We start from the raw sequence: 27,859 nt of genomic DNA, 5'->3' as shown, positions 1-27,859 counted from the left end.
GTTTTAAACCTGATCCACAAAACAGCATAACAGTAAAAGAAGAACTGACTTCGTTACAGTCAGTGCGGGAGCAGCGGCTTCGCTCATGCGCGATTCATTTGCCGTTTGGACGCACAGGTGTGAACATCTCCTGCCCTGATAGCAGCGGGGGGAGGACTATCCTCTGCCTGTGAGCGCTTTGGCACGGGTGAGGTGCTCAAGGCAGTACCGCTGCTTGTTGAGTGTAAGAGCGATACACGTTTTCACGTCAAAAAGTCGTCATAAATAAGTCTCCAATAACACCAGAAAAAGTAGCCAGATTTCTCGCTAGTCGCTTTTTAGAAAAAAAGTCGCTAAGGGGGTCTGAAAACTCGCTAAATATAGCGACAAAGTCGCTAAATTGACAACACTGGAAAGGGCGCCAGAGCAGGGGAGAGGCGAGCTGGAACAAACCATTTTGGGAGGGGAGAGGAGTTATCTATACTTTTGTTGTTAAAATGTTCCATCTCAAGTACGTACTGTATGCTTTTTATATTTTTAGTAGTGTGTCCCACAAACAGCAAATATCGTCAAAAAAAGTAAAAAATCTTTGGGGGTGCTTTGATTCATTTTGGGGGTGCTGAAGCAAAAAATGGGCTAAAATCGCCCCTGCTCTGCTCTTTTTGCTACAGTGAATCCAAGTATCAGAGCTCCAGTGATGACGATATACTCAGAGATGATTAAAGAGGCTCTGAGAAGAAGCTCCAAGACTTCATCACCTCAGAGTTTATTTTAACAACAAAAGTATAGATAACCCCTCTCCCCTCCCAAAATGGTTTGTTCCAGCTCGCCTCTCCCCTGCTCTGGCGCCCTTTCTGCCAGAGCGATGGTGTCTGAGACGCAGCGAAGCGGAGGTGGAAGCGCCTGCCTTAAAACAGGACATATTAGCTGCATTTAACCCTAAGTTACTCTTTATATAGTTGGGTAGGAGTCAGACCATGTTTCATTTTAGCTGAAAAACATTACACCAGGTAACCTGCTGTGTTGAAAACGTGTAGGGTTGCCAACCGTCCCTTAAAAAACGGAATCATCCCGTATTTAGAAACAAAAGTACACGTCCCGTATTGAGCTGAAAAGGGACGCACTTTGTCCCGTAATACAGTGAGAATCAAAAGTAGTCTATAAGTTTTAATGTAATTAACGCTTTGTTTGAAAACATAATTCCCAGCCCCGCTCCTGCTTTGTGACCAATGAGCTGACAGCACACTTATGACAATTCGAGTATGACATTCAGATTACCGCTCATCTCATTGGTTGAGGAAAGGTCGCTTTCGGAGAAAATACCGGAAGACAACAGATGACCTAAACAAAAAGCATGGCCAACAGGGAAACAAACGCCGACACTGCGGTGCAAGTCTCAGTACACCTGAAGCTGGGCAAACACTGTGCGATTTTCAAACTGCACGATTGGCTCGCAGGGGTTAGAAGTTCGTAGGTCACGATGCAGGTCTCACACTATACGGCCCGATGCTCTGATGCGACCCGAGTGCTCACACTGTGCGTCCATAAAATGAAGGTTATAACAGAAATTCTGTCGCTCGCTCTCCCTCTCTGTCTTTCACTCACACAGACACACCACCGCCATCAACTTTGCTAAATTGCTAATGACAAACATGATCAGGCAGCTGTGATTGAGCAGCAATGTAAATCCAACTATTTTCACGGTTGTTGTGGTGAGGCCACATCGAAAAGGCTCAGATGAGCTTTCCAAAGTTCTACAAGTTAGGGGGGTTTGTGTCCATCGCTTGTGTCCAGATCACACGCTGCACAGCCGTGCTGCTCCGTCTTTTTCACCGACGTTTACGTGTTTGCGCGTGAGCAGTGTGAGCGGCTGCGGTGACACCCTCACGAGCGATTGATGATCGGGAGCTGGTCGTGAGGTGTTAATCGCTTCTCGTTACCCCACGTATACTACACGATGCACGATGAAGGCCAAAATCGGGCCGATCGCCAAAACGGTCGCACGACTCAAAAATCGGCTCAAAATGGGCCACAAATCGCACAGTGTGAGCCCAGCATTAGACCAGCAATGTTTGTTCCTCTCAGAGAAAGAAAAAAAGGCTGCAAAAGTACAGGGAAGAATGGGAAAAGGAAAACACCTGGCTGGAAAAGTGCACAATAACACATAAAGCGCACTGCACTGTGTGCTGGCGCATTTTTCCATAGGCGTGCTTCTAATGGTGGGCACATGAAGAACATGAGGGGCATGAAAGCTCGGGGAACCCTTAACCAATTTTTGTCCACCAGGCCACGGCAGAAGCAGATATGGTATGTAAACACTGGTTGGTTTGTTTTTAAACCCTCTGGTTAAGGTTAAAATGGGCATGTGCAGTGAATATCAGCGCTATGTGGCCAGAAGTGTGATAATATAATTTATTTTGTGTAATAAACAACTGCAAGGATAGATGATTACAACAAATAGATGAGTAATACATAAAAGTAATACATAGATGAATAATGATGATTATGATGCGTAATCATGGGAACAAGTGGGTTTACAAACGGGAGCAAAAGCTGAAATAATGCCTCTACTGAAGCCAATTGCACTAAATGCACTAAATGTGCACTGTTACAAGAATATTTTTCTTTCTATTGTTTTCTATTAATTTATATAATTTTAAGTTCTTTTAAAGAAAGATTTACTTTTATTCTCAAAAGTTAAGCATGACAGGCTTCTGTTTAAGAAAGAGACCTGTTTTATTGTGTTAATGTTGTCATTTTGAGCTAAAAATAAATGGCTAAATGATTTTTGTTTCCCATGTGTTGATATCACAAAGAATATGCATCTACTTAAATCAAATTCAAGTCAAATGGTTAAAAAAATAATTTCACACACAAAAAAAGAGCTAAAAAATTCACCACACTGGGAAGGGTGAAGACAACTGGGTCGCCCGGCCCTGGCCACGAGGTGTCCCTTATTTATTTCTCAGGGAGTTGGCAACCCTATTACTAGCTAACTGACTGGATTCCCATTAACCTTATAACTGCTGTTGTGTGTCTGTGTGTGTGTGTGTGTGTGTGTGTGTGTGTGTGTGTGTGTGTGTGTGTGCAGAGAGACAGCCAGGTTCATGATGGATATGAGGAAGTTTTTTCAAAAAAGGAGCCACATTCAGGTAAACGTGTAAGATCAAATGATCCATCAATAAAGGATAATGTTGGATCAGTGTTTCAATATTTATATCCTTTATTAGATGTTCATGTGGTTTGGTTATTTGCCTTTTGGTTGAAAGTAAACTGAGAGAGGACTTTTTTATTAGTGATCTTAATAGTATTGTTTTTAATCTAATTGAATACAATCTATTTGTGTATGATTGTCAGTCCAAAGAGGGAGAGAGGAAAGAGGAGAACATGAGGAGAAAGTACAAGTTCAGGAAGAACCAGGTAAGAAAACAGACAGGGAACAGTGACAGGCACAACACAAACTGTTAAACTGGCAAAGAGAAAACTTTTTGAAGCTCAAGAGTGAGGCTGGTGCCATTCCAGATATGTTAACATTGTACAATCTTCTGGATAATCAGATCTTCCCCACACTGAAAACTGTTATTCAGGTTGCCCTAACAAACCCAGTTAGCAGCTGTAGCTGTGAGAGGTCTTTTAGTGTCTTGAGTCAGCTCCATACCTGGCTGAGAAGGACCATGGGTCAAAGCAGACTCCAGCACCTGGCTGTGATGTCAGTTGAGAAAGAGATGCTTGAGAGACTTGAACACCAAAATGTGATAGACAGATTTGCCAACCTGAGGCCACATAGGATAAAAGAAAAGAAAAACAACCCACAAATTTTGGGTAAAATTGTAGTTTTTCATAAACAGGAACACAGTGGAAAGAACTACTCCCTCTTCCGCCTTTTATAGCCATATTAGTATCTGCACTAAACATCTTTTCATACGTTGTACCAGAGGCCAAGGTGTCTCCATTTTTCTAATTTTTTAATAATATTTTGTACATTTCAAGGACTCTTCTATTTTTGGAGTGTATTTTTTATGTATCTGTATTGTATTATACAAACACTTTAAAAGTGAATCTCTGTCCAAAAAATGCACTCAGTTTACTTTTCACTCACTGTGAGCATCATTCATTATTCTCCTCAGTAATTAAGGTTAGGATATGTTTTTTATTCCAATCCATTCTTCAGCATTTAAATAACCTTGATCAGATTTGATGGTTTTGTTACAGACTTTTCAAAAAAGTGTTTTGCTTTTCTTTCACAAATGTGGGATTAAATTGTGTTAAAATGTACAAAACAGTGATGTCATGTTTTGTGACGAGGACCCAGGCACAGACAGACTTGATGAATTTAAGAATCTCATGATTTAATAAAGAAATTTGCAGACTTGCACAGAGATGGTAAAATTATGATGACTGATAATGGAGATGAATACAACAGACGATGAGGACAGGGAGGAACAGAGGGAACTCGGGACAACTGGAGACATTTAAGGATGCAGGGACTGACAGAGACAGGGAAGAAGTCTCATCGTGACGAGTACAGTTTATCTTGCCTGGATGGGCAGAGAGCTGCCCATCCAGGCAGCACCCCCAAAGCTCTGATCCTAGAATCACCTCTGCTACCATGCAACCCAACATAATACACAAATACACGGCAACGCCTTGAAGTCATTCTGTTGTTTCCAAAGAACTGATGAGAAAGATGTTTGACTTAATCTATGTGTTAGGCAGTAGTTTGTGTAGGAGTCATATGAGTTGTTCCTTTTTTGATTAAGTGGGTTGGTTTAAATGCACTCACTGTATTGGTGCACGGGTGTGGGGCGTGACTCATGGGTGTGTTAGGTGATAAATGTGGTTGCACTCACCTGATGTTGATGAGCAGAAAGGTAGGGTGAGCATGAGGCGAAACCTTCTGTTGAGCGCAGCTTGAATCATGTTGATGCATTTTTGACTGTAACTTGATGGTTTATGTAAACTTATGCACTAAGTTATGCAACAGGCCAATGTTGTAATTTGGCATAGTAAATGGTGCAGTTATTTGTGTAGTCTGTGCATTTGTTTAATGGTTTGAGCCCGTGTGCTGATTTGTATAGTGGACAGTTGTATGTGGAATAAAAGTAGCACATAGTACAGATGTGTATCTCATGTGTTTACTGTTGCGCGTCATCTGTGTCCTCGTGTTTAGCCTGCCGCGGCCGCTGGCTGGAGGAGCCGCAATAGTTTGGATATAGAGAATGCTGGTGGCATGAATGAAAATCTTTGAAGCTTCGTCCAGCGATGAAACTGAAATCATAATAGGGAGGGATTCTCCTATCAGATGCAAAGACGAATTAACAGCAAAATTACAATATGTAATATGTATTTGTAAAGAAATATTATACAGTTTTGAAAGATATCAAAAGATCTGTAAAGATGTCAAGCAGCTTCTAGATGCTTAAAGGAAGCAGTAAGGTCAGTTTCCCTTCTGGGTTTTCAGTAGTGATGTGCGATACCACTGATTTCCTTTCTGATCCGATACCAAGTAATATTCAGGGAGGTATCGACGATACTGATCCGATACTTTGTACAAAAACTTATTTTATTTATTGTATCTCAAATTATAGCATCATAATGATTACAGGACATCAGAGTACTTGTTTCCAACAATGACGGCAGCTGCTTAGTTTTAATATTACTCTTATTAACTCTGGTAATTGGTGATTCTGTTCTCAGACATGTGAAGCTAGAGACACCGGCAACCATAGTCAATTGTCTTCCAGGGGCCAGAGCAGGCGACATTGAAGGAAATTTAAAACTGCTGGCTAAGGGTAAACATAAATTCAGTAAAATCATAATTCACGTCGGCAGTAATGACACCCGGTTACGCCAATTGGAGGTCACTAAAATCAATATTGAATCGGTGTGTAACTTTGCCAAAACAATGTCGGACTCTGTAGTTTTCTCTGGTCCCCTCCCCAATCAGACCAGGAGTGACATGTTTAGCTGCATGTTCTCCTTAAATTGCTGGCTGTCTGAGTGGTGTCCCAGAAACGATGTGGGCTTCATAGATAATTGGCAAACCTTCTGGAGGAAACCTGGTCTTGTTAGGAGAGATGGCATCCATCCCACTTTGGATGGAGCAGCTCTCATTTCTAGAAATATCGACAAATTTATTAAACCCCTCAAAACATGACTATCCAGAGTTGGGACCAGGAAGCAGAGTTGCAGTCTTACACGCCTCTCTGCAGCTTCTCTCCTCCTGCTACCCCCCCAAAAACCCATCTCCATAGAGACTGTGTCTGCTTCCAAAAAGACAAAAAACAAACTAAAAACCAGCAACAAACAACTTAAACATTTACAAAGAAAGAACAATACAGTATCCACATCTGAACCAAAGAGTAAAACAGTGAAGTGTGGATTATTAAATATTAGGTCTCTCTCCTCCAAGTCTCTGTTAGTACATGACTTAATAATTGATCAACAAATTGATTTACTCTGCCTTACAGAAACCTGGTTGCAGCAGGATGATTATGTTAGTTTAAATGAATCAACACCCCCGAGTCATTCTAACTACCAGAAATCTCGAAGCACAGGTCGAGGGGGCGGTTTGGCAGCAATTTTTCACACCAGTCTATTAATTAATGAAAGACCAAGACAGACTTTTAATTCATTTGAAAGCCTGATGCTTAACATTGTCCACCCCAGTTGTGAAACTCAGAAACCAGTCTTACTTGTTATCATCTATCGTCCACCTGGGCCTTACACAGAGTTTCTGTCTGATTTCTCAGACTTTATATCTAATTTAGTTCTGAGCTCAGATAAAATAATTATTGTGGGTGATTTTAACATCCATGTTGATGCTAAAAATGACAGCCTCAACATGGCATTTAATCTGTTGTTAGACTCAATTGGTTTCTCTCAAAATGTAAAAGAACCCACCCACCACTTTAATCACACTCTAGATCTTGTTTTAACATATGGCATAGAAACTGAACATTTAACAGTGTTTCCTGAAAACCCTCTCCTGTCTGATCATTTCTTGATAACATTTACATTTACAATAATTGATTACGCAGCAGTGGAGAGTGGACTTTATCAAAGTAGATGTCTTTCTGAAAGCGCTGTAACTAAGTTTAAGAATATAATCCAGCCACTGTTATCATCGTCAATGCCCTGTACCAACACAGAGCAGAGCAGCTATCTGAACGCTACCCCAACAGAGGTCGATTATCTTGTTAATAATTTCACCTCCTCACTTCGTACGACTCTGGATACTGTAGCTCTGGTGAAAACTAAGGTCTCTAATCAGAAGTACCTGACCCCGTGGTATAATTCTCAAACACATACCCTAAAGCAGTTGACTCGTAATCTGGAGAGGAAATGGCGTGTCACAAATTTAGAGGATCATCATTTAGCCTGGAGAAATAGTTTGTTGCTTTATAAGAAAGCCCTCCGCAAAGCCAGAACAGCTTACTACTCATCACTGATTGAAGAAAATAAGAACAACCCCAGGTTTCTCTTCAGCACTGTAGCCAGGCTGACAAAAAGTCAGAGCTCTTTTGAGCCAACCATCCCTTTAACGTTAACTAGTGATGACTTCATGAACTTCTTCACAAATAAAATTTTTATCATTAGAGAAAAAATTACCAATAATCATCCCACAGATGTAATATTATCTACAGCTACTCTTAGTACCATTGATGTTAAGTTAGACTCTTTTTCTCCAATCGATCTTTCTGATTTAACTTCAATAATTACTTCCTCCAAACCATCAACGTGTCTTTTAGACCCCATTCCTACAAAACTGCTCAAAGAAGTTCTGCCATTGATTAATTCTTCGATCTTATATATGATCAACCTATCTCTAATAATCGGCTATGTACCACAGGCCTCCAAGGTGGCTGCAGTTAAACCTTTACTCAAAAAGCCATCTCTAGACCCAGCAGTCTTAGCTAATTATAGGCCAATCTCCAACCTTCCTTTCATATCAAAAATCCTTGAAAGAGTAGTTGTCAAACAGCTAACAGATCATCTGCAGAGGAATGGTTTATTTGAAGAGTTTCAGTCAGGTTTCAGAGTTCATCACAGCACAGAAACAGCTTTAGTGAAGGTTACAAATTATCTTCTTATGGCCTCTGACAGTGGACTCATCTCTGTGCTTGTCCTTCTTGACCTTAGTGCAGCATTCGATACTGTTGACCATAATATCCTGCGATTAGAACATGCTGTAGGTATTACAGGTATTGCACTGCAGTGGTTTGTATCATATCTATCTAATAGACTCCAATTTGTGCATGTAAATGGAGAGTCCTCTTCACACACTGAGGTTAATTATGGAGTTCCACAGGGTTCAGTGCTAGGACCAATTCTGTTTACATTATACATGCTTCCCCTAGGCAGCATCATTAGAAGACATAGCATACATTTTCATTGCTATGCAGATGACACCCAGCTCTATCTGTCCATGAAGCCAGATAACACACACCAATTAGTTAAACTGCAGGAATGTCTTAAAGACATAAAGACTTGGATGGCCACTAACTTTCTGCTTCTTAACTCAGATAAAACTGAGGTCATTGTACTCGGCGCTGAAAAGCTTAGAAATATGGTATCTAACCAGATTCTTACTCTGGATGGCATTACCTTGGCCTCCAGTAACACTGTGAGGAACCTTGGAGTCATTTTTGACCAGGATATGTCCTTCAACGCAGATATTAAACAAATATGTAAGACTGCGTTCTTCCATTTGCGCAACATCTCTAAAATTAGAAATATCCTGTCTCAGAGTGATGCTGAAAAACTAGTTCATGCATTTATTACTTCCAGGCTGGACTACTGCAATTCATTATTATCAGGATGTCCAAAAAACTCACTGAAAAGCCTTCAGTTAATCCAAAATGCTGCAGCAAGAGTACTGACAGGGACTAGAAAGAGAGAGCATATTTCTCCTGTTTTGGCTTCCCTTCATTGGCTTCCTGTTAAATCCAGAATTGAATTCAAAATCCTGCTCCTCACATACAAGGTCTTAAATAATCAGGCCCCATCTTATCTTAATGACCTTGTAGTACCATATCACCCTATTAGAGCACTTCGCTCCCACTCTGCAGGCCTACTTGTTGTTCCTAGAGTATTTAAAAGTAGAATGGGAGGGAGAGCCTTCAGTTTTCAGGCCCCTCTTCTGTGGAACCAGCTTCCAGTTTGGATTCGGGAGACAGACACTATCTCTACTTTCAAGATTAGGCTTCAAACTTTCCTTTTTGCTAAAGCATATAGTTAGGGCTGGACCAGGTGACCCTGAATCCTCCCTTAGTTATGCTGCAATAGATGTAGGCTGCCGGGGGATTCCCATGATGCATTGAGTTTTTCCTTTCCAGTCACCTTTCTCACTCACTATGTGTTAATAGACCTCTCTGTATTGAATCATATCTGTTATTAATCTCTGTCTCTCTTCCACAGCATGTCTTTTATCCTGTCTTCCTTCTCTCACCCCAACCGGTCGCAGCAGATGGCCGCTCCTCCCTGAGCCTGGTTCTGCCGGAGGTTTCTTCCTGTTAAAAGGGAGTTTTTCCTTCCCACTGTCGCCAAAGTGCTGCTCATAGGGGGTCATATGATTGTTGGGCTTTTCTCTGTATCTATGAAGCGCCTTGAGGCGACATTTGTTGTGATTTGGCGCTATATAAATAAAATTGAATTGAATTGAATTGAATTTCTCTTTCTGGGTCGCAAAAAAAACTTTTAACATATTTTCAGGTGAGAATGTAGCCGTGTAAACTTCAAACTTAAAATGTTATTGTTTGGCTTTTTCAGTGTTTTATTTGTTCGTGAGTAAATCAGTTTGGTTCAGATTAAAGTTATTAGATTAGATTAAATTAAATTTATCTTTATTAATCCCTCAGGAGGGTTCCTCCGGGGTTTTCACACAGCTGAATAAACGTCAAACAGAAAACTGATTAAACAGAAGTGTGAGACGGTCGAGAGTTTACGTCAGCGCCCGGTTATATGTTAGATAGCAAGGAGCAGATGGCAGTTTCACTCCACCGAGGGAGCTCGTGACGTACTACCCGGCTTTCTTCAGACCGCGAAGGCCGGGTCCTCAGGTGGAAGCAGCCTCTGAGTTTGGACACCCCCGCTGTTTCCGGACATTTAACGTATTTTATCCGATAAATAAACACTGTAAAATGTATTTATCCCCCCCACACAACAGCCTTTTTGAATGTCTCCCTAGTGTGGCCACAACACCTCACGTTTTTGCCACACGTATCACAAACCACGTCTCAGTTTTTGTGGAGGTAAAATAGGTTCGCACATGACTCCAATTACGCTCAGCCATTGTTGTGAGTGCGCACGCCAAGGGGCTGCGAGACATTTATACAGCTGTATTTCGCACATGACTATGAAAGGCTGAAGAGGAAGTAGTTCCTTTGAATGTAGACAATCCGAATGTTATAGTTTCTTTCCACTGTGTTCCTGTTAATGATAAACTACAAACTTACCCTAAATTACTAAAATATCAATATTTTAATGTGAGAATTGATTCTAGAACATAAACGATTGGTATCGGAGGAATCGATATTTCAGGATCGATCCGCACATCATTAGTTTTCAGCATTAATAAAGAAACCTGCAACAAGGTGAGTGATGTTTGAGGTCTAAAAGAAATCAACACAGAGAAATGTTTACAGTGCTTTTCTACCTGAACATTCAAAGCGCTCTATACAGGTCGCCTCATTCACACCTGTTCATAGAAGCCCTTTTTCTGTGCTTTCTATCTAACATTCACACACATTCATCAGAGTGACTTGGGGTTAATGTCTTGCCTGTTAGCACGCAGTCTGGAGCAGCAGGGATCGACCCAAAAACCATCTGATTAGTAGATGAGCTGCTCCACCTCCTGAGCCACAGCCGCCCCTTTTAGAGGTAAAGAATCAATTAGAAAGTAAGGACAGTAGTTTTTTGAGGTGATTTGATTTAAAAAATCATTTTTGCTTCTAATTACATAATTAAGGTGTAATTACATCGTCCAACAAATTGATACATTGTCATAAACGTATCATTTATCTACTAAAAATACACAGGAGCTGGCGTCATGTTGTGGAAGCTGCCATCTTGCCCCACCATCATCCACTGGCTGAGATGGGCATCGCTGCTCCGCCTTTTCATGTTTTATGTAAGTGGATTTATACATTACTTTGAATTTAACCTCCTAAGACCCAAACTCTTCCACAGCATGCATTTTTAATTTGTCTTTGATATTTGGGCTGATTGGGTCCAATGAATGTAAAAACAAAGAATTACCAGATTTGTTTTTTTACCTTATTTTTGTTTTTATGAAAAATCGAAGCCACATGTGAGGATATTCATTTAAAATTTTGATAGAACTGTAGCAGTATAATGTCCCCGTAAATGGATATCAGGCCCTTGTAGAGCAAAATTGAGTATTTTGGTCTAAATAACCCAAAATGCGATGTCCACATATGTGGACGGCAGGTCCTAGGAGGTTAAAGATGTCAAATAGCTCTTTCACACTACATATGACCGTTTCACCTTTGTACATGTATATTTTGGTGATCTCTTTCTCAGTATGTTTTTCTTCTTATGGAAATAAGCTAAGATTAAACCGGTTAATGTTAGGCTCCAGTGTCCTAAAAAAATCACACCTTTCCCCTGATAAACAAATTGATTGGATTCTCACATTGTGTGGGAATTGATTATCAATTACAACTTTGATGAGCCACTTCAAAGAAAGTTTCACAGCAGCAACAGAAAGTCCAGATGTGGAAACATCAAAATTAAAATATCAATATTTTAATCATTTTGGGTAAAATTGTAGTTTTTCATAAACAGGAACACAGTGGAAAGAAACGATCATTCGGATTGTCTACATTGGAAAGAACTACTCCCTCTCCCGCCTTTTATAGTCATGTGTGAAATACGGCTGTATAAATGTGTGGCAGCCTCTGGCGTGCGCACTCACAACAATGGCTGAGCGTAACTGGAGTCATGTGTGCACGTGTTTTACATCCACAAACAGCCGAGACGTGGTTTGCGATGCATGTGGCAAGAAAGGGAGGTGTTGTGGCAACACCGCTAACCTCGTCAAACACCTCAGAGTAAATCATATCACAGAATATGACGAGTTGATGTTGAGGCGAACTGAAGAGGAGGAGAAGGACAGGTGCTGCTAGGGCGAGACATGTAAATGACCTTTAAATTTGGTAAATATTTTGTTACAGGCCCTTTAAGGGTGAAGCCTGATGGGAAATGTATTTTGGAATGTGTGTAGCGGGACTGCCGTGTGTGGGTGTGTGGAGAGAGAGCGGAGAAGAAGAAAAAGTAACGGTTAGCTACAGAAGAGACGGAAAGGAAATAAATAAAAGGAATATAATAACTCCCTCGACAGCCAGAGTTGTGTCGGCGATGCTCGCTGTGAGTAGACTGTTTCAGCCCACTGTACGCGGTGTTCGTGCCTTGGAGAAGAAATAAAGTTCGGTGAAGCAGTTTCCTACGCCTCCTTCGATCTTTTTGCTAGCGGAGTTGACCTGTATAGTAAGCTGTTGCCGGCTACGAGCCAGTTACGGAACTTTCAAGTAACTGCCAGAGGTTTCCTTACTACGGTTCGGGACCGCGGATCTGGCGCGGTAACAATTTTTACGTTTGTTTGAAAGGCACTTCGGTTTTATTTTGAAATCCATGCTTTTATTTTGAAACAGGAAACTGGCGCAAAAACGTTAAAGGGCTGTTAGTAATGTTTCTTTTAGGATATGGTAAATAGTGTGCCTTAAAGTGAAAAATATGTACTTTTCTTTTGCCAATTAGTACCTGGCTGACAGTGGCACAAGGTTTGTTAATGTTTCCTTTAACGGAATAAGTTACATGCAATCAAAATGTCGTTTAATAGAGTTTATGTTGTTAACCTTGATCTTTATGTGTAGTTGTAAGTTAGTGAGGTGATATAATAAATTGAGTGATGTAAATTTGATGTATATGCTATATGTGAGCAGGAGAAATTTGTTTCCTTTGATGTTATGGTATTAATATTGCTGGTTTTGTTTTGCTCCTAGCTCTTACGGTGTCTTCACTGAATGTTTCAATAAAAACCTTTCCAATAAAACCTCTGTGAAGCATCAGTATAAGAGAACATCATTCAGCCAGGGATGCTACAAGACAGACGTCTCTCACGGAGTCCTTTAGTGCTGCAGGCAGGCAACATGTTCAAATAGCACAGCTTCAGTTTTTTTATTTCTATATGATGAACTCTGCATTATTAAGTGATAAGAACAAGTAATCTGATGTCCTGTAATGATTATGACGCTATAATTTGAGATACAATAAAAGAGTAAAGTTTTTGTACAAAGTATCGGATCAGTATCGTCGACACCACCCTGAATTTTACTTGGTATCGGATCGGAAAGGAAATCAGTGGTATCGCACATCACTAGTGATCAAACGTCAGGCCAAGCTGGAACTGCTTCCTGTCTTCTGTAACTTCTACAACACTGTCCAATAGAGACACATGAATGAAATGCAGTGTCATTAAAAACACTGATGATCTTTATTTAAAAATGTAATATATTTACATCTGAATAAACTTTTAGGCATTACGCTGACGGACGGATGGATGGACAATGAATGCTTTCTCATCCTTCTTGTCATGCACCATGGAAGTGTCTGAGGGGCTTTTCCACTTGGAATCGGGATTCTGTGTCCACACTTCAGAGGTGGAGTTTCCAGCATCTCACCTGGGCCTCATCTGCAAACAATCAGCAGGAGGGCTTCTTAAACCAGCGCTGCCTGCTACTCCTCGCCAGTTTGTTCTGCCATCTCCAGTGGTAACTAGGCTTCACCTCTGCTCCAGTTCTGGCTTGCTGCTTCCCTGTGTTTAACCTTGTTTTCCCTGTGTTTAGGTCTCCTCTGCCAACATGCTCATCCTACCCTCAAACTCCCTTACCCGTCCAGCACTATTCATTTAAGATGTGATGGAATCAAAGTAATTATTTTCAATCAAATGCTGCAAAGGAATATTTTCATGTGACACAGCGTAAATCTTTCAACTTCAACTTCTTCTCCCTCTGTTTCAGAATTCCCGTTGGATTGTTCCCATCAGGAGCCAGGTGTTCAGTCTCTCGATAGCTTTTCCTCTGGTTCCTGCTCTCTGCTGACACTCCTAGCTCGAGCCACGTTCTCCATTCCCTCTCTTTAAACAAAGTCTCATAAATAGTTTAACCATGTGCATTGAATCTGCATTTGTGTCTAAGCTTTCTATGGAGGGAAGAAATCATCACAGTGACATCTATTCAACTTTTTAATTCAATTTTAATAATAATAATAATAATGATGGATTGCATTTATTATCTATAAATTTATTTTATTATCTATAAATAAAATTGTAAAGCGCTTTTCAGGACCCCTCAAAGCGCTTTACAATTTTATTTATAGAGCGCCAAATGACAGCAACAGTCACCTCAAGGCGCTTTATATTGTAAGGTATACTTACAAAGAAATCCCCAACAATCATATGACCCCCTATGAGCAAGCACTTTGGCGACAGTGGGAAGGAAAAACTCCCTTTTAACAGGAAGAAACCTCCGGCAGAACCAGGCTCAGGGAGGGGCGGCCATCTGCTGCGACCGGTTGGGGAGGGGCAAGGAAAACAGGATAAAGACATGCTGTGGAAGAGAACCAGAGGTTAATAACAAGTACCATTCAGTGCAGAGAGGTCTATTAAACATAGTGGGTGAAGAAGAAGCACCCAGTGCATCATGGGAATCCCCCGGCAGCCTAATGCTGGGCATACACTGTGCGATTTTTGGCCCATTTTGAGCCGATTTTTCAGTCGTGCGACCGTTTTGGGCATCGTCCCAAGTTTGGCCTTGATCGTGTGTCGTGCATCGTCTACATGGGGTAACGAGAAGCGATTAACGCCTCACGACCAGCTCCCGATCATCAATCGTTTGCTCGTAAGAAAATCAAACCTGTTTGAAATCCTGTCGGTCGTCCTGAGGGTGTCACCGCAGCGTCTCGCACTGCGCACGCGCAAACGCAGAAATGAGAGTGAAAAGACGGAGTAGAACGGCGGTGCGGCGTGTGATCTGGACACAAGCCACGGCACAAACTTCTCACCCCTGCGAGTCAATCAGTTTGAGCAGGAGCTGAATAACGCGACTGAAAAAAATCGCAGCACAGTGTATGCCCAGCTTATTGCAGCATGGAGGATTCAGGGTCACCTGAGTAGGCCATCAGCCTACTAAAAGGATACTGAAGAAACCCGTCGAAATAGTCTTAGTCTTCATCGCTGCTGCTGGTGGACTCATTTGAACACCTCCGAAATTTGCACACAGGCAAACATTCCTCTTCTTCCTCAAAGTCCTCTCGGGAACGCTTCCTCGAGCCTCCAGCTTCATGGTTGTCAAGCTCTTCGTGCGCATCTTCAAAAGGTTCATCACTGCTGCTCTCAGAGTGGTCGTACACAGCTGAGCTGGTCCCCGAATCAGAGTGTGCAAGCCTGGATTTTTTGCTATTACGACCTTCTTCATCAACATCTTCCTCTCTGGACCTTTTCGTGGATCCACCAGGCTGCGGTTCTTCTTCTGTTACCTGCTGATTGATGTCCTCATCGGCAATATTACCAGCATGAGGACAGCCCACGCTATCAGTGTCAGAAGCAGAGAAGAATTCAGAGTCATCATCAGAAAACTCCTCGCTCCATCTGATTCTTTTCTTTGGTTCCACGTCTTCTTCATCCATCTCTCTAGACCTCCTCCTGGAAACACCTGGCTGAGGATCCTCTTCTGGGATGTACTGGTGAACATCCTCACAGTCTTCAAATGCCTCATCAGAATCCTCATTTTCAATGCCACCAACAACAACAGCATTATGATCCTCATGCTGCTCATTGTTGTCACCATTGGCATTATTGTCCCTCACATTAATATTTTGAATGTTTACATTGTTGTCACCATTGGCATTATTGTCCCTCACATTAATATTTCGATTGTTGACATTGTAATCGTCATCGTAAAGGTAATCGTCATATTGATTCAATACTGAAGCTACTAGCGCATCCAGCCTCCGACCAATATCACGGAGAGCAAGATAAAGATTGACCATGTAGCCCCGGAGTCCACCAATATCTTCGTTAGCTGGTCGGTTAGCTGGTTGGTTAGCTGGTCCATTAACTGGTTCATTAGCTGGTCCATCAACTGGTTCATTAACTGGATCATTAGCTGGTTGGTTAACTGGTTCATTAGCATGTTCCCGATCTCCACCTGAAAACCTTTGTGGGGTAACCTGCCGGTCTGCAAGATCATTTAATCTTTTAATTAGCATTCATAACTATCTGCTGAAAATCTGTTTTTCATCAATTTCAAGACTGAGCACATGTGCTTACCATTACGGTAATTTTGGAATCCATCTCCTATTCCACTCATTTTGACTACAAGGAACACAAAACAACAATGATCAGTAAACCTCAACTCAGAATGTTCAGAGGATTTGCTTTTTTTGTGATGACTTCAGGCTGCGTCCGAACGTACACGGCTATGTTTGAAAACGCACGTTTTCCTTTTTCGTTAAAAAAAAAAATGCAGTCCACATGTGCAGTTTTGAGAAAATATCTCCTTCCATATGTAAACGCTAAAAACAAACTGAAACGCTGTCAAGAACACGCCAAATCTTAACCGTGTAGAAATGTTGGCCAATCAGAAGTCTAGAAGCCTGGGTGGGAAAACCTCACAAAACCTTACGTACTTCTGAAAAGTTTTTGTCTTTTTCTGGAAAAGCAGCTAATTTTGTGTTACTTTCACGTGCCTTCATCGTTTCAAATGTTAATAACTAAAGACAGCTTTTTGGCTGGAACAGACTCACAACTTTGAAATGGACAAAATGCATACAGCATACATAAATGTCATTTTTTAAATTACATTTATTCTAAACCGACTGTTTTGAATGTAGAAGCCACGTCTGATGCCTCTGTGTTTCTAAATGGAGGCGCAGTAACTGTGTGTGTATATGTCAGCGTGTAAAACCTGCAGATACTAAGATTAACAGACACAGTATGTTGTCTACATCCGCCATTGTAGAAATTGATCTCATGTAAACACTAACGTGGCCACAGCGTGGCGTCAACAGCGGCGCACACTTTTGACATTGCCTGAGTAAATGTCCGTTTTCCTCGTCCACACCTAAACACAAAAACGTCGTTTTCAAAAATCTCCACCTTGGCAAGAGTTTTTAAAAATCTCACCTTTCAGTGACTCAATCTGCTGTTTAGGTGTGGACGAAAGGCCCAAATGCAGAGACAAAGCTGCGCTTTCAAAAACAGCCGTGTACATGTGGACGCAGCCTCAGTTTCTCAGAAATTCTAATAGTTTGTTTGAGAACAAAAGTCTTCTCTATTTTCCTAAATGAACAAAACGATCTCAGAAATAATCGTGTTAAAAAGAGCTTCTGTTACTCTATGATTAAGAACATTTTCTCATTTATGTATAATTTGTCAAATATTACATCAGTTAAGTCTTCATTTGTTTTCCTGAATAATAGATCCACATCATCCTCTCTATGATGGAAAATATAGTCTAGTCTTGCACAATGTAAAGTACATAAATACTGTCCTGGCAGGCAGGAAAATCAGGCTTTATATATTTAAGTAAATGATCTTAAGTTTAGAAACTGAAATTTGAGCTTACTTTAGTTCTTGGTAAATTACAGAGCAGTTAATCCTCAGGGAAACGTCGAAATGTCACTAAATAGTGGTCTGCTTTCATACGGCTGCAGTGTCTCTTCAGTTTTGTGTTCATATGCTGATGTTTTCATTCAAAACATGCTTAAATGCTGTGATGTCACTTTAGCAGCAAAGACTGTGGAATGTGCAGAGATTCTTTTTACATCAAGTTCTTTGCTCAGAGTTTGATATCTTTTAAATGGAGACAAAAAAAAACAGACAGAAGTGAATCTAAAAGACTAAAGCAGTCAATGTGTTATTATTTTTATTTATTCTAATAGTTCCTGTAAAGTTCTACTCTAAGAGATTCATCTTGGCCTTCATGCAGGATTAAAGCTCAATAACACACAAAATATAAAACATTTCTTTATGGTTGTTAGGCAAAGTTATCAAACATATATCCACTAATATGCTCTCATTCTTGCTCTGCTCCCTCATTTTTCCCTGGAGGCATCGCTATGGCAACTTAATATTTAACATGTCTTTGTTATCAACTTTATTTGTACAAATCTGTGATGCTGATGTGCACAACGTGGGCTTTAGACCTCGGAGGGTTAATCAACAAATAAATTTCTGTTCATGACGGTGCAGATTTCTGACAGTTTGTGTACTTTAAGCATTTAACAATTTGATTGTTTTCTAATAAAAACTGTGTGAAACTCAAGTTAGACCTGTGTTTGTAAATGAACCGCCCCATGTTGTGTAGCTTTCTGGATTTTATACTTATTGGGCTACATATTAATTTACTATACAGGCTATACAGTAGATAAAATCTAAACTCACATGTTTTATGTAACTAAAGTGTTTAATCATGTGGGCTACAGACAATAATCAAGTTATGGACTATACTGATATGAGAAACGTGCACACTTACTGCATTTGAATCATTTTAACCATATGTGACCACCTGCATGTCACGGTCCCGGGACTTCTACCTGGTTTTTGTGTCTTGTATTGTTGTTGTCTGATGTCAGTTTTAGGGTCCCGAGGTTGTTCTGTTAAGATGTTGCTTATTTGATTTCCCCTCGTGACTTTACCCCCTGTGTGCCCCCTCTGTGTCTTTGCCAGTCCCCATGCCTCGTTTCTCCTCCTTGTGTTTTATTCCATGTTTTCCCAGCCCGCTATGTCTGTGTCAGGGGCGATTCTAGGATCAGAGCTTTGGGGGTGCTGCACACTCAGAGAGCTGCCCATCCAGGCAAGATAAACTGTACTCGTCACAATGAGACGTCTTCCCCGTCTCTGTCAGTCCCTGCATCCTTAAATGTCTCCAGTTGTCCCGAGTTCCCTCTGTTCCTCCCTGTCCTCATCGTCTGTTGTATTCATCTCCATTATCAGTCATCATAATTTTACCATCTCTGTGTAAGTCTGCAAATTTCTTTATTAAATCATGAGATTCTTAAATTCATCAAGTCTGTCTGTGCCTGGGTCCTCGTCACAAAACATGACATCACTGTTTTGTACATTTTAACACAATTTAATCCCACATTTGTGAAAGAAAAGCAAAACACTTTTTTGTAAAGTCTGTAACAAAACCATCAAATCTGATCAAGGTTATTTAAATGCTGAAGAATGGATTGGAATAAAAAACATATCCTAACCTTAATTACTGAGGAGAATAATGAATGATGCTCACAGTGAGTAAAAAGTAAACTGAGTGCATTTTCTGGACAGAGATTCACTTTTAAAGTGTTTGTATAATACAATACAGATACATAAAAATACACTCCAAAAACAGAAGAGTCCTTGAAATGTACAAAATATTATTAAAAAATTAGAAAAATGGAGACACCTTGGCCTCTGGTACAACGTATGAAAAGATGTTTAGTGCAGATACTAATATGGCTCTGCAGAGTTTTTCTTTTCTTTTATCCTTTGTCGCAGACTCGCAGCACAGCCAGGTGCTGGAGTCTGCTTTGACCCATGGTCCTTCTCAGCCAGGTATGGAGCTGACTCAAGACACTAAAAGACCTCTCACAGCTACAGCTGCTAACTGGGTTTGTTAGGGCAACCTGGATAACAGTTTTCAGTGTGGGGAAGATCTGATTATCCAGAAGATTGTACAATGTTAACATATCTGGGATGGCACCAGCCTCACTCTTGAGCTTCAAAAAGTTTTTTCTTTGCCAGTTTAACAGTTTGTGTTGTGCCTGTCACTGTTCCCTGTCTGTTTTCTTACCTGGTTCTTCCTGAGCTTGTACTTTCTCCTCATGTTCTCCTCTTTCCTCTCTCCCTCTTTGGACTGACAATCATACACAAATAGATTGTATTCAATTAGATTAAAAACAATACTATTAAGATCACTAATAAAAAAGTCCTCTCTCAGTTTACTTTCAACCAAAAGGCAAATAACCAAACCACATGAACATCTAATAAAGGATATAAATATTGAAACACTGATCCAACATTATCCTTTATTGATGGATCATTTGATCTTACACGTTTACCTGAATGTGGCTCCTTTTTTGAAAAAACTTCCTCATATCCATCATGAACCTGGCTGTCTCTCTGCGCACACACACACACACACACACACACACACACAACAGCAGTTATAAGGTTAATGGGAATCCAGTCAGTTAGCTAGTAAGTACTTTGGGTTTAATATCGGCACATATGACAAAATAAGCAGCTTCTCTCCTTTTCAAACAGGACAGTGGTAACAACAGCAGGCTACAGATAATGTTAAGTTTTAGATTTTAAATAGGCTGTATACATTTCAATGGGAGCAACAAGACGATCAAGTATCGCTGATTTTACTACAGAGCAGGACGGATTGTAGGGTAGAAACATCGCCGGAAAACACGTTTTCAACACAGCAGGTTACCTGGTGTAATGTTTTTCAGCTAAAAAGAAACATGGCCTGACTCCTACCTAACTATATAAAGAGTAACTTAGGGTTAAATGCAGCTAATATGTCCTGTTTTAAGGCAGGCGCTTCCACCTCCGCTCCGCTGCGTCTCAGACACCATCGTTCTGGCAGAAAGGGCGCCAGAGCAGGGGAGAGGCGAGCTGGAACAAACCATTTTGGGAGGGGAGAGGGGTTATCTATACTTTTGTTGTTAAAATGTTCCATCTCAAGTACGTACTGTATGCTTTTTATATTTTTAGTAGTGTGTCCCACAAACAGCAAATATTGTCAAAAAAAGTAAAAAAAATCTTTGGGGGTGCTTTGATTCATTTTGGGGGTTCTGAAGCACCCCCCCAAAAATGGGCTAAAATCGCCCCTGGGCCATGTAAAGGATTTTTTAAATGAGCTTTGTTCACTCTGTCACTGTCATAGACAGAATAAAGATCTAAATAAATAATATGTACATTTCTTTATGCTGCCATAATTTATATTAGATATTGAAATCTGAGTATTCAGCTCCAACCTGACAGGACAAACTGTAGGTGACAGACACTGAACATTAGCAGCGAGAGAACATGACTCGCTGATGGATCTGTGGTGGTGACTCAGACAGTAATAGAGTCTGACGTGGATCCAGCCTTAATAAGCTTGTTTTTAGTAACTAAAATCTGTTTTTATGTCAGAACATTTGATTGTTTCAGCAGTTGTTGTGAAGTCGTTCTTCTTAACTAGAAATCATTCTGCCATCGTGCACTCTCCTTGCCCTCTGTGGTCTTTCAGTTTTTATTCCTGAGCTGTGCACTCACTCTTATAAATTCAAATAAAATACAGATTTTACTTTTTGATTCAACTTCAGATATCATGTCTGCTTCATTTGTCATTAAATAGCAAGGAGGCAGACCTTACCTGCTCATGAAAGTGGTTGTCGGTCAATCGTCCCATTCATTTTGAGCCTTTAAACTGGGGCACTGTTTCTAGAAAAAGCTGTCATTCTTAAACATTTAATGCAAAAAAATAAATAAAATAAGACCCCTTGAATTAAAGCTGCAACTCAGTTACATTTTGATTATTTAATGTACAATTGCCTGTAATGGTGTAACACTGCAAAAATGTGACATCATAGAAGCCATGGTATAAAGTCAACAGTGTGGATCGTGTTTTTGTGCCCAACAGATGAGATAACCTTGTTGGAGTTCATGGAGGGAGCTCAGAAGGATGAATGGGTCATGAACCTACTGAAGCTTGATGTCAACGCCACCGGCTGGGTCATTCAGAACTGCGGCAGACTGGAATCAGCCACGTGATTTATTTGGAGGCCGACAGAGTGGTGCTATCTACATACCTGAGGTTTAAAAGTCTGCCTTTGTCTCCACGTTCATCTCCCTGCAACTTGGAGCTGGAGCACAGCGAACTGTTTCATAGCTGCAGTTCAGCAGGGGTGGTTGGTCCAACAGTCCAACAGGCATTGCTTTGTGTCTGTGGTCCGAGCTTCTTATCAGACTTATTTTTCAAAATGTCAAAACTGGAAAAAAAAATAGCACTTAGCTTCAGGCAGACTCTGTGTCATTTCACTGGACAATAAAACAGGTGAAAAGAAAAAGAAGAGAAAAAATAAAAACGTGTGCAATGACTTTAGTTAATCACACACTGTTTCAGGACATCAAGCAACATTTGTCCAGCTAAAGAAATCGAAACTCACAAAACGTCTTGGTAAATGCAGCTGATGTAAATTCATATTCATGTGTTATTATTATATTCTTAGATCCATAATGGTTACCCATAAAGGATCATATCTTATAAATATATTTATACAGAGAGAGAGTTAATTTACACTGTCAACAAAAAACTGAAGCACATCTTATTTAAGCATATTTATATATAATTAGTTATTATTATGAGGCTGTATACTCTTGATTTGGACGTTATACATGAACCTCTTCTGTTACTCCTGTAGTGTTCAATCATCAGAGTAATGTAATGAAAGATACTTACAGTCATGTGAAAAAGACATTTCTGATAGGACTCTGTAGAGTTATAGAGTCATTGTTAGCCTGCGGGTCTTCTTTTCACAGCAATAACTTCAAGGAATTATTCACTGTGTGAATTTATCAATGTATCCATTCTCTGTTGAGGGATTTTGACCAACTCTTCTTTACAATAGTGTTGATTGAGGTTTGCAAGTAAATCATTTATGCACAGCAGTTCACTCAGACTGAGGTCTGAATTTTAACTGACACCTTCTTTTTTAGCCTTTATGTGCTGGTGTGCTTGGATCCGTGTTCTGTTGTATGACCCAGTTTTAGCCAAGCTTTAGCTCCTGGATAGATGGCCTCAAATTTGACACTAGAACACTTTGGAACACAGTTTTCCATGACTGCAAGTGATCCAAGCCCAAATCATCACCGCTCCACCGCTGTGTGCTTGTATAGACTGTTTCTGCTGTGCTGTTTCTTCTTCGGTGAGGTATGTTATGGTTAAACTTGTCCACTTTAGTGTCATATATGTAAAGGACATTCTGGAAGTCTTCTAGTTTGTTCAGATGCAACTTTTCCCACCTAAGAGTGCTGCCAGAAAAGGCTCTCTCCTGGAAAGGATCCAAAAAACACATTTATTCAGTCTAACTGTACAATCACCAACATTTGCATTATCCATGCTAACTGAATACGACATGTAGCTCTTGGGTTTTATTTTTTGGTTTGTGTAAGGAAGAGGACTCCCTTACTACATTTATTTATATTATACTATCTGTATAGCACTTTAGAGCACACCTTTCACTTTATTAAAAGCACCTTATCAAGCACTTTATTTAGCATTGCACTTTAAGCATGGATTTGCACAGTAAAACATTTGCACACAAGAAGTTTAAATATTTATTGACTATTTATTGGGAATTTTAAAATCAGTTGGTAGCCTTATTTCAGATCCTGCACAGCTGCTCCTCATCAAGGAATGTGGTGGTTGTCTGTCAGGAGAAAAGAATGGTGATTGAAATTGTGATTAAGGTTTACCAGTAAGGAAAACTAATGCAAATGTGTGTGAAATCTAGGGATAAAAGTAGTGCAAATAAGTGTAAGATAATGATTACTCACCTTTCTTGCCTGTGTCCTCTTCAGGGTGTTTGGGCAAATGTTTCCCCAGGGGTCCAGACACCATTTAAAGGTTCCGGGAGAGACCATTGGTAAAGAGAGTGTGGTGAATCTTTTTGTGCTTGGGTTTCTGGGTTTTTATAATATTGGGTTTGGTGTAATATTAAAGTGTGAAATATTTATTAATATGTAAATGTGAAATGTATTTGTGTATTTATTTATTCTTATTGATATTGTATACTGTGGTGGAAGGTTGGGATTTAATAACTTACCTGAGAGTGGAATAATGGTTAAATCTGTGACAGCTGAACATATTTAAGGCTGCCAGTTGTCATTAGAGGGTGGATTTTTTGTGCTGTGAAGAAGCTTGACAAATTGTTGTAAGGAGAGCTGCATAGAAAATAAATACTTTGTTCCACTACACTTGTCTTGGTCCACCTCACTGTGTTTCCAGCCGCTAAGGGCTGCCCTGTTGCAGTTTGCATCTTTCCCACTCCTTTGAAGATGTTGGCACTGAGTTAAGGTTTTCATACTTGCTGATGATCAGTTAATCAGATGCATCTGATTAGCAGCACCTGACGGCTATTTTCTCTCTTAATTCCTATGGAAGCAGGAGCATTTAGTTTCTGACAGGACTGCACCGAGTATGATGGTATGTGCTAATAGTAGCAGCACATACCCTGCAGAGTGGTGGAACAATGCATAACTACAGTTTGTTTTATTTATTGATTTATTTAATCATTTCTTTCCCAAACTGGTGTCTAAGAACATTATTAAGGAAAAGACAATAACAGATAACAATAACACTGAATTATGTGCCAAAGGAGGCAGCGTAACACTGAATGTGAGCATGACTTTTGTTTCTTTGTTGCACTTGGAATCTTTGTCATGTGTCATAATGTATCCATTTAAACGTATTACAACAACTTCTTTTGCCCTTTTACAGCAAACAAAAACATGTTTTGTTCACAGCAAGTTGTGTTTCTGCCATTTTATCATTTGGCAAGAGAGACTAAAAGAAACTTTCTGATGAAACCAGGCAATACGGTAAAAAACAAACCAAAACAAGCAGCTGAGAGATACTAAAACTGGTATAATTATCTGTGGATTTGTCACTTTATGTAGAAATTACACTACATACTGTACATGTGGGATGACATAGGACAGGACAGGAGATTATTTTAAGATTATTTTGCACCTGGTGCCATCAAACTATCATCTGATTTCAGGAGAACACTCGAAAATATATGTGGTCTCAACATATTTAGAGTTAAGTTTATCAGCACAGATATTTCTGTAGTGTTTCACTTCCTGTTTGGACATCAAAAGATTTCCTGGTGAACTTGAAAGATCATTTATATGAAATGTGCAATTATTTTATTAATAAAATATATATATATATATATATATATATATATTTTATACATCATGTTGCATTTTCTTCGTTTTTCATACTGTGCTAGTTACTCACTCAGGTCAGCAGTTTGTACACATCTACGCTGAAGCCCAGTTACGTCGTTTAAAGCTGTGAAAGTCAAACAAAACTCCCTGTAATTTTTGATATTTAAACATTTTCTTCTTTAATATCAGAGATGAAAGCTTTACTAACTTTCATTTAAACTTAACCACATTTCTGTTTTCATAAGTGAATTGTAATGTCTTGTTATTGTGTTTTCTCCATGTGCAGGAGTTCAGGTGGTAGATGTCTGTCTGTGCAAAAGACAGCATCATATATAAAAAAAGACATGAAGCTATGAACGCACTGAAGGTCTAACAGTTAATTCCAAAAAATTCTTACGTTCATTAAACCTGATTTCTCAAATCCAGGGAACTTGGAACACTGAGATTTCCTTCACTGTATGTCAAATAACTAATTGGTCAACTTTACTTTATTTCATGAGCAGGTTTCATGCTGCAGATTTGACGAACCTGCATTCCAAAAGTGCATAATTTAGGTATCTATGATACGTTCAGGGGTGATTCTAGGATCAGAGCTTTGGGGGTGCTGAGCACCCAGAGAGCTGCTCAACCAGGCAAGATCAACTTTACTCATCACGATGAGACGTCTTCCCTGTCTCTGCAGTCCCTGCATCCCTACATGTCTCCAGTTGTCCTCTGTCTGTCTCCTCGGTGCATTTAAACCCCTGTTCCTCCCTGTCCTCATCGTCTGTTGTCCTCGTCTCTGTTATCAGTCATCATAATTTTACCATCTCTGTCCAAGTCTGCAAATTTTTTTATTAAATCATAAGATTCTTAAATTCATCACGTCTCTCTGTGCCTGGGTCCTCGTCAGGATACATGACATCACTGTTTTGCAACTTTGCGTATGGTAAAATGTATGAAAAGATCTTTACTGCAGATACTACTATGGCTCTGTAGATTTTTTATTTTATTTTAACCTATGTCGCCTCACCTTGACTGGCACATCTGTCTATCACTTTTTGGTAGTCAACTCTCTCTGTTTCACTGTTTCCTGTCTGTTTTCTTACCTGGTTCTTCCTGAACTTGTACTTTCTCCTCATGTTCTCCTCTTTCCTCTCTCCCTCTTTGGACTGACAATCATACACAAATAGATTATATTCAATTAGATGAACAAATTACATTAATATGAAAAAAAAATACTGTTAAGATCACTAATAAAAAGTCCTCTCTCAGTGTGTTTTCACCACAAGGCAAATAACCAAACCACGTGTTCATCTAATAAAAGATGTACATTTGTCCGCAGGTTACGGACAATTTTAAGTTTTACATTTTAAATATGCTATATAAAATTCAACGGGAGCAACAGGACGGTCAAATGTCGCTGATTCTACTACAGAGCAGGACGGGTTGTAGGGTAGCAAACATCGTGGGAAAACACAGTTTCAACACTGCAGGGGCGCACCTTGGACCAAGGGCAGGACACCTGCTATGAAAGGATGCTGAGAACCACAGGTGAGGCCAAATCAAGAGAGGAAAAATCCGTGGAAAGCAAGTCCACAGACCAGTGTTGCCAACTCCTCAGTAAGGAAAATCGCTATTGGCTGTCCTAAAAGTCGCTAGAAGTCGCTAAATGACGTCATCACATAATTTGCATAATTGGTCATGCTAATGTAATTGTAACCTACTTGGAGAGAGAAATAACATCGTGGAAGAGACATAAAGTGAGTAAAAAACGTCCTAAATGCATTTAGAGTTTATTTAGAACTACAAATTAAATTTATTTTAGTAATTATTGTTTTTTTTAATGTTACAATTCCAACCCTGCTCCTTAATGCGGGCTTGGACCAGCAAAAGTGACCCGAAACAGGCACTCTGGTGGAGTTACTTTGTGTGTGTGTATTTATAAGTAGTTTTAAACCTTGTGATCCACAAAACAGCATAAGAGTAAAAGAAGAACTGACTGCCTTACAGCACCCGCTGCTTGTTGAGAGTAAAAGCGATTTCACGTCTTTTTTTAGCGACTTTTTTTTTTTAGAAAAAAAGTCGTCTGAAAACTCGCTAAATATAGCGACAAAGTCGCTAAGTTGACAACACTGCCACAGACACGTTGCAGCAGGATAACAGGCACCTTTATGATACGTAGTAGTGATGGGTCGTTCGCGAACGAAATGGCTCTTAGAGCCGACTCTTTGAAGTGAACGACGCGAGCCGGCTCCTTATTGGGAGCCGTGAGGTTTTTTTTTTTCTTTCTCTCACCCTCTCTCTCGCCCTTTTTTCCGCTAAACTCCGCATGCGCCTGTACTTTGCGCTGGGCAGAGGGGGGAGGGGCGTTAGTTACACTTGCAGTAGCTCAGGAACAGAGCCAGAGAGAAAGAGAGCGAGGGACAACAACATCACATTAGAAAGGTATAGTAATCATCCACTATTTTCAGTTGCAGATTATAAAGGATTCAGAAATCATGCAGGCCCATATGACAGAGAATGTGCATCTTCTTTTTGTTTTAATATTTTAATTTATATTTAATTGTGTTGTGGTTTGCAGTGTTTTGTGTTGTTTCACGTTAAATTTGTTTAAAAGGAAAAAGCTGAAAATTTAAATAGTTAAAAGTTCAAAATGTAAATAGTTGTTTTTTGTATTATATGATTTATTTATTACATTTTATGTGGAGTGAATAAATAAAGTATATTTATGGTGGCCCTTAGAGACAAAGCACGTACAAACTCCAAAACACGTAAAAACTCAGAAGCACGTACAAACTCCAAAACACGTAAAAACTCAGAAGCACGTACAAAAGACAACAGAAGTGCTCCAGGATGCTAGGGCGCAGTGTTGAGCTTTTG

At 40.0% G+C, this 27,859-nt stretch overlaps 1 protein-coding gene and 1 long non-coding RNA gene across 6 annotated transcripts; one reads left to right on the top strand and one right to left on the bottom strand.

The window, feature by feature from the left end:
- The first annotated feature begins 878 nt into the window (after window positions 1-878).
- Window positions 879-18,326, top strand: LOC148106507 (uncharacterized). Of its 3 annotated transcripts, XR_015719177.1 has the most exons (8): window positions 879-989; window positions 3,071-3,131; window positions 3,337-3,399; window positions 10,484-10,879; window positions 11,019-11,110; window positions 13,539-13,772; window positions 13,848-13,930; window positions 14,022-18,326. It is a non-coding gene; the product is annotated as an uncharacterized LOC148106507 (long non-coding RNA). The 3 variants fall into 3 exon arrangements; XR_015719178.1 differs by lacking the exons at window positions 879-989; window positions 3,071-3,131; window positions 3,337-3,399; window positions 10,484-10,879; window positions 11,019-11,110 and adding an exon at window positions 12,207-12,369; XR_015719179.1 differs by lacking the exons at window positions 879-989; window positions 3,071-3,131; window positions 3,337-3,399; window positions 10,484-10,879; window positions 11,019-11,110 and adding an exon at window positions 12,653-12,782.
- Window positions 13,462-26,837, bottom strand: LOC148106506 (uncharacterized). Of its 3 annotated transcripts, none has more exons than XM_087842468.1 (3): window positions 26,086-26,837; window positions 16,331-16,375; window positions 13,462-16,238 (listed from the first exon to the last, which is right to left on the bottom strand). In XM_087842468.1, exons 2-3 carry the CDS (start codon window positions 16,368-16,370, stop codon window positions 15,223-15,225), a joined length of 1,056 nt encoding a protein of 351 aa, XP_087698594.1. In that variant the 5' UTR covers window positions 16,371-16,375; window positions 26,086-26,837; the 3' UTR covers window positions 13,462-15,222. The 3 variants fall into 3 exon arrangements, with proteins under 3 accessions (XP_087698594.1, XP_087698585.1, XP_087698588.1); XM_087842459.1 differs by lacking the exon at window positions 26,086-26,837 and adding an exon at window positions 17,186-18,646; XM_087842462.1 differs by lacking the exon at window positions 26,086-26,837 and adding an exon at window positions 17,628-18,646.
- Between the last annotated feature and the right edge of the window lie 1,022 nt (window positions 26,838-27,859).

The sequence above is a fragment of the Neolamprologus brichardi genome, chromosome 1 (genome assembly GCF_056152115.1).
Source record: "Neolamprologus brichardi isolate AB-2024 chromosome 1, ASM5615211v1, whole genome shotgun sequence".
Taxonomy (NCBI): Eukaryota; Metazoa; Chordata; class Actinopteri; order Cichliformes; family Cichlidae; genus Neolamprologus; species Neolamprologus brichardi.
The sequence above is the reverse complement of the archived record's forward strand: the minus strand, read 5'-3'. Positions and strand labels throughout refer to the sequence as shown.

Coding starts and splice junctions, on each gene's coding strand:
- LOC148106506 (XM_087842459.1), bottom strand. CDS start 17,273: ATGTACACGGCTGTTTTTGAAAGCGCAGCTTTGTCTCTGCATTTGGGC. Junction 16,376..17,185: donor GCAGATTGAGTCACTGAAAG/GTGAGATTTTTA, acceptor TGTTCCTTGTAG/TCAAAATGAGTGGAATAGGA. Junction 16,239..16,330: donor ATTCCAAAATTACCGTAATG/GTAAGCACATGT, acceptor ATGATCTTGCAG/ACCGGCAGGTTACCCCACAA.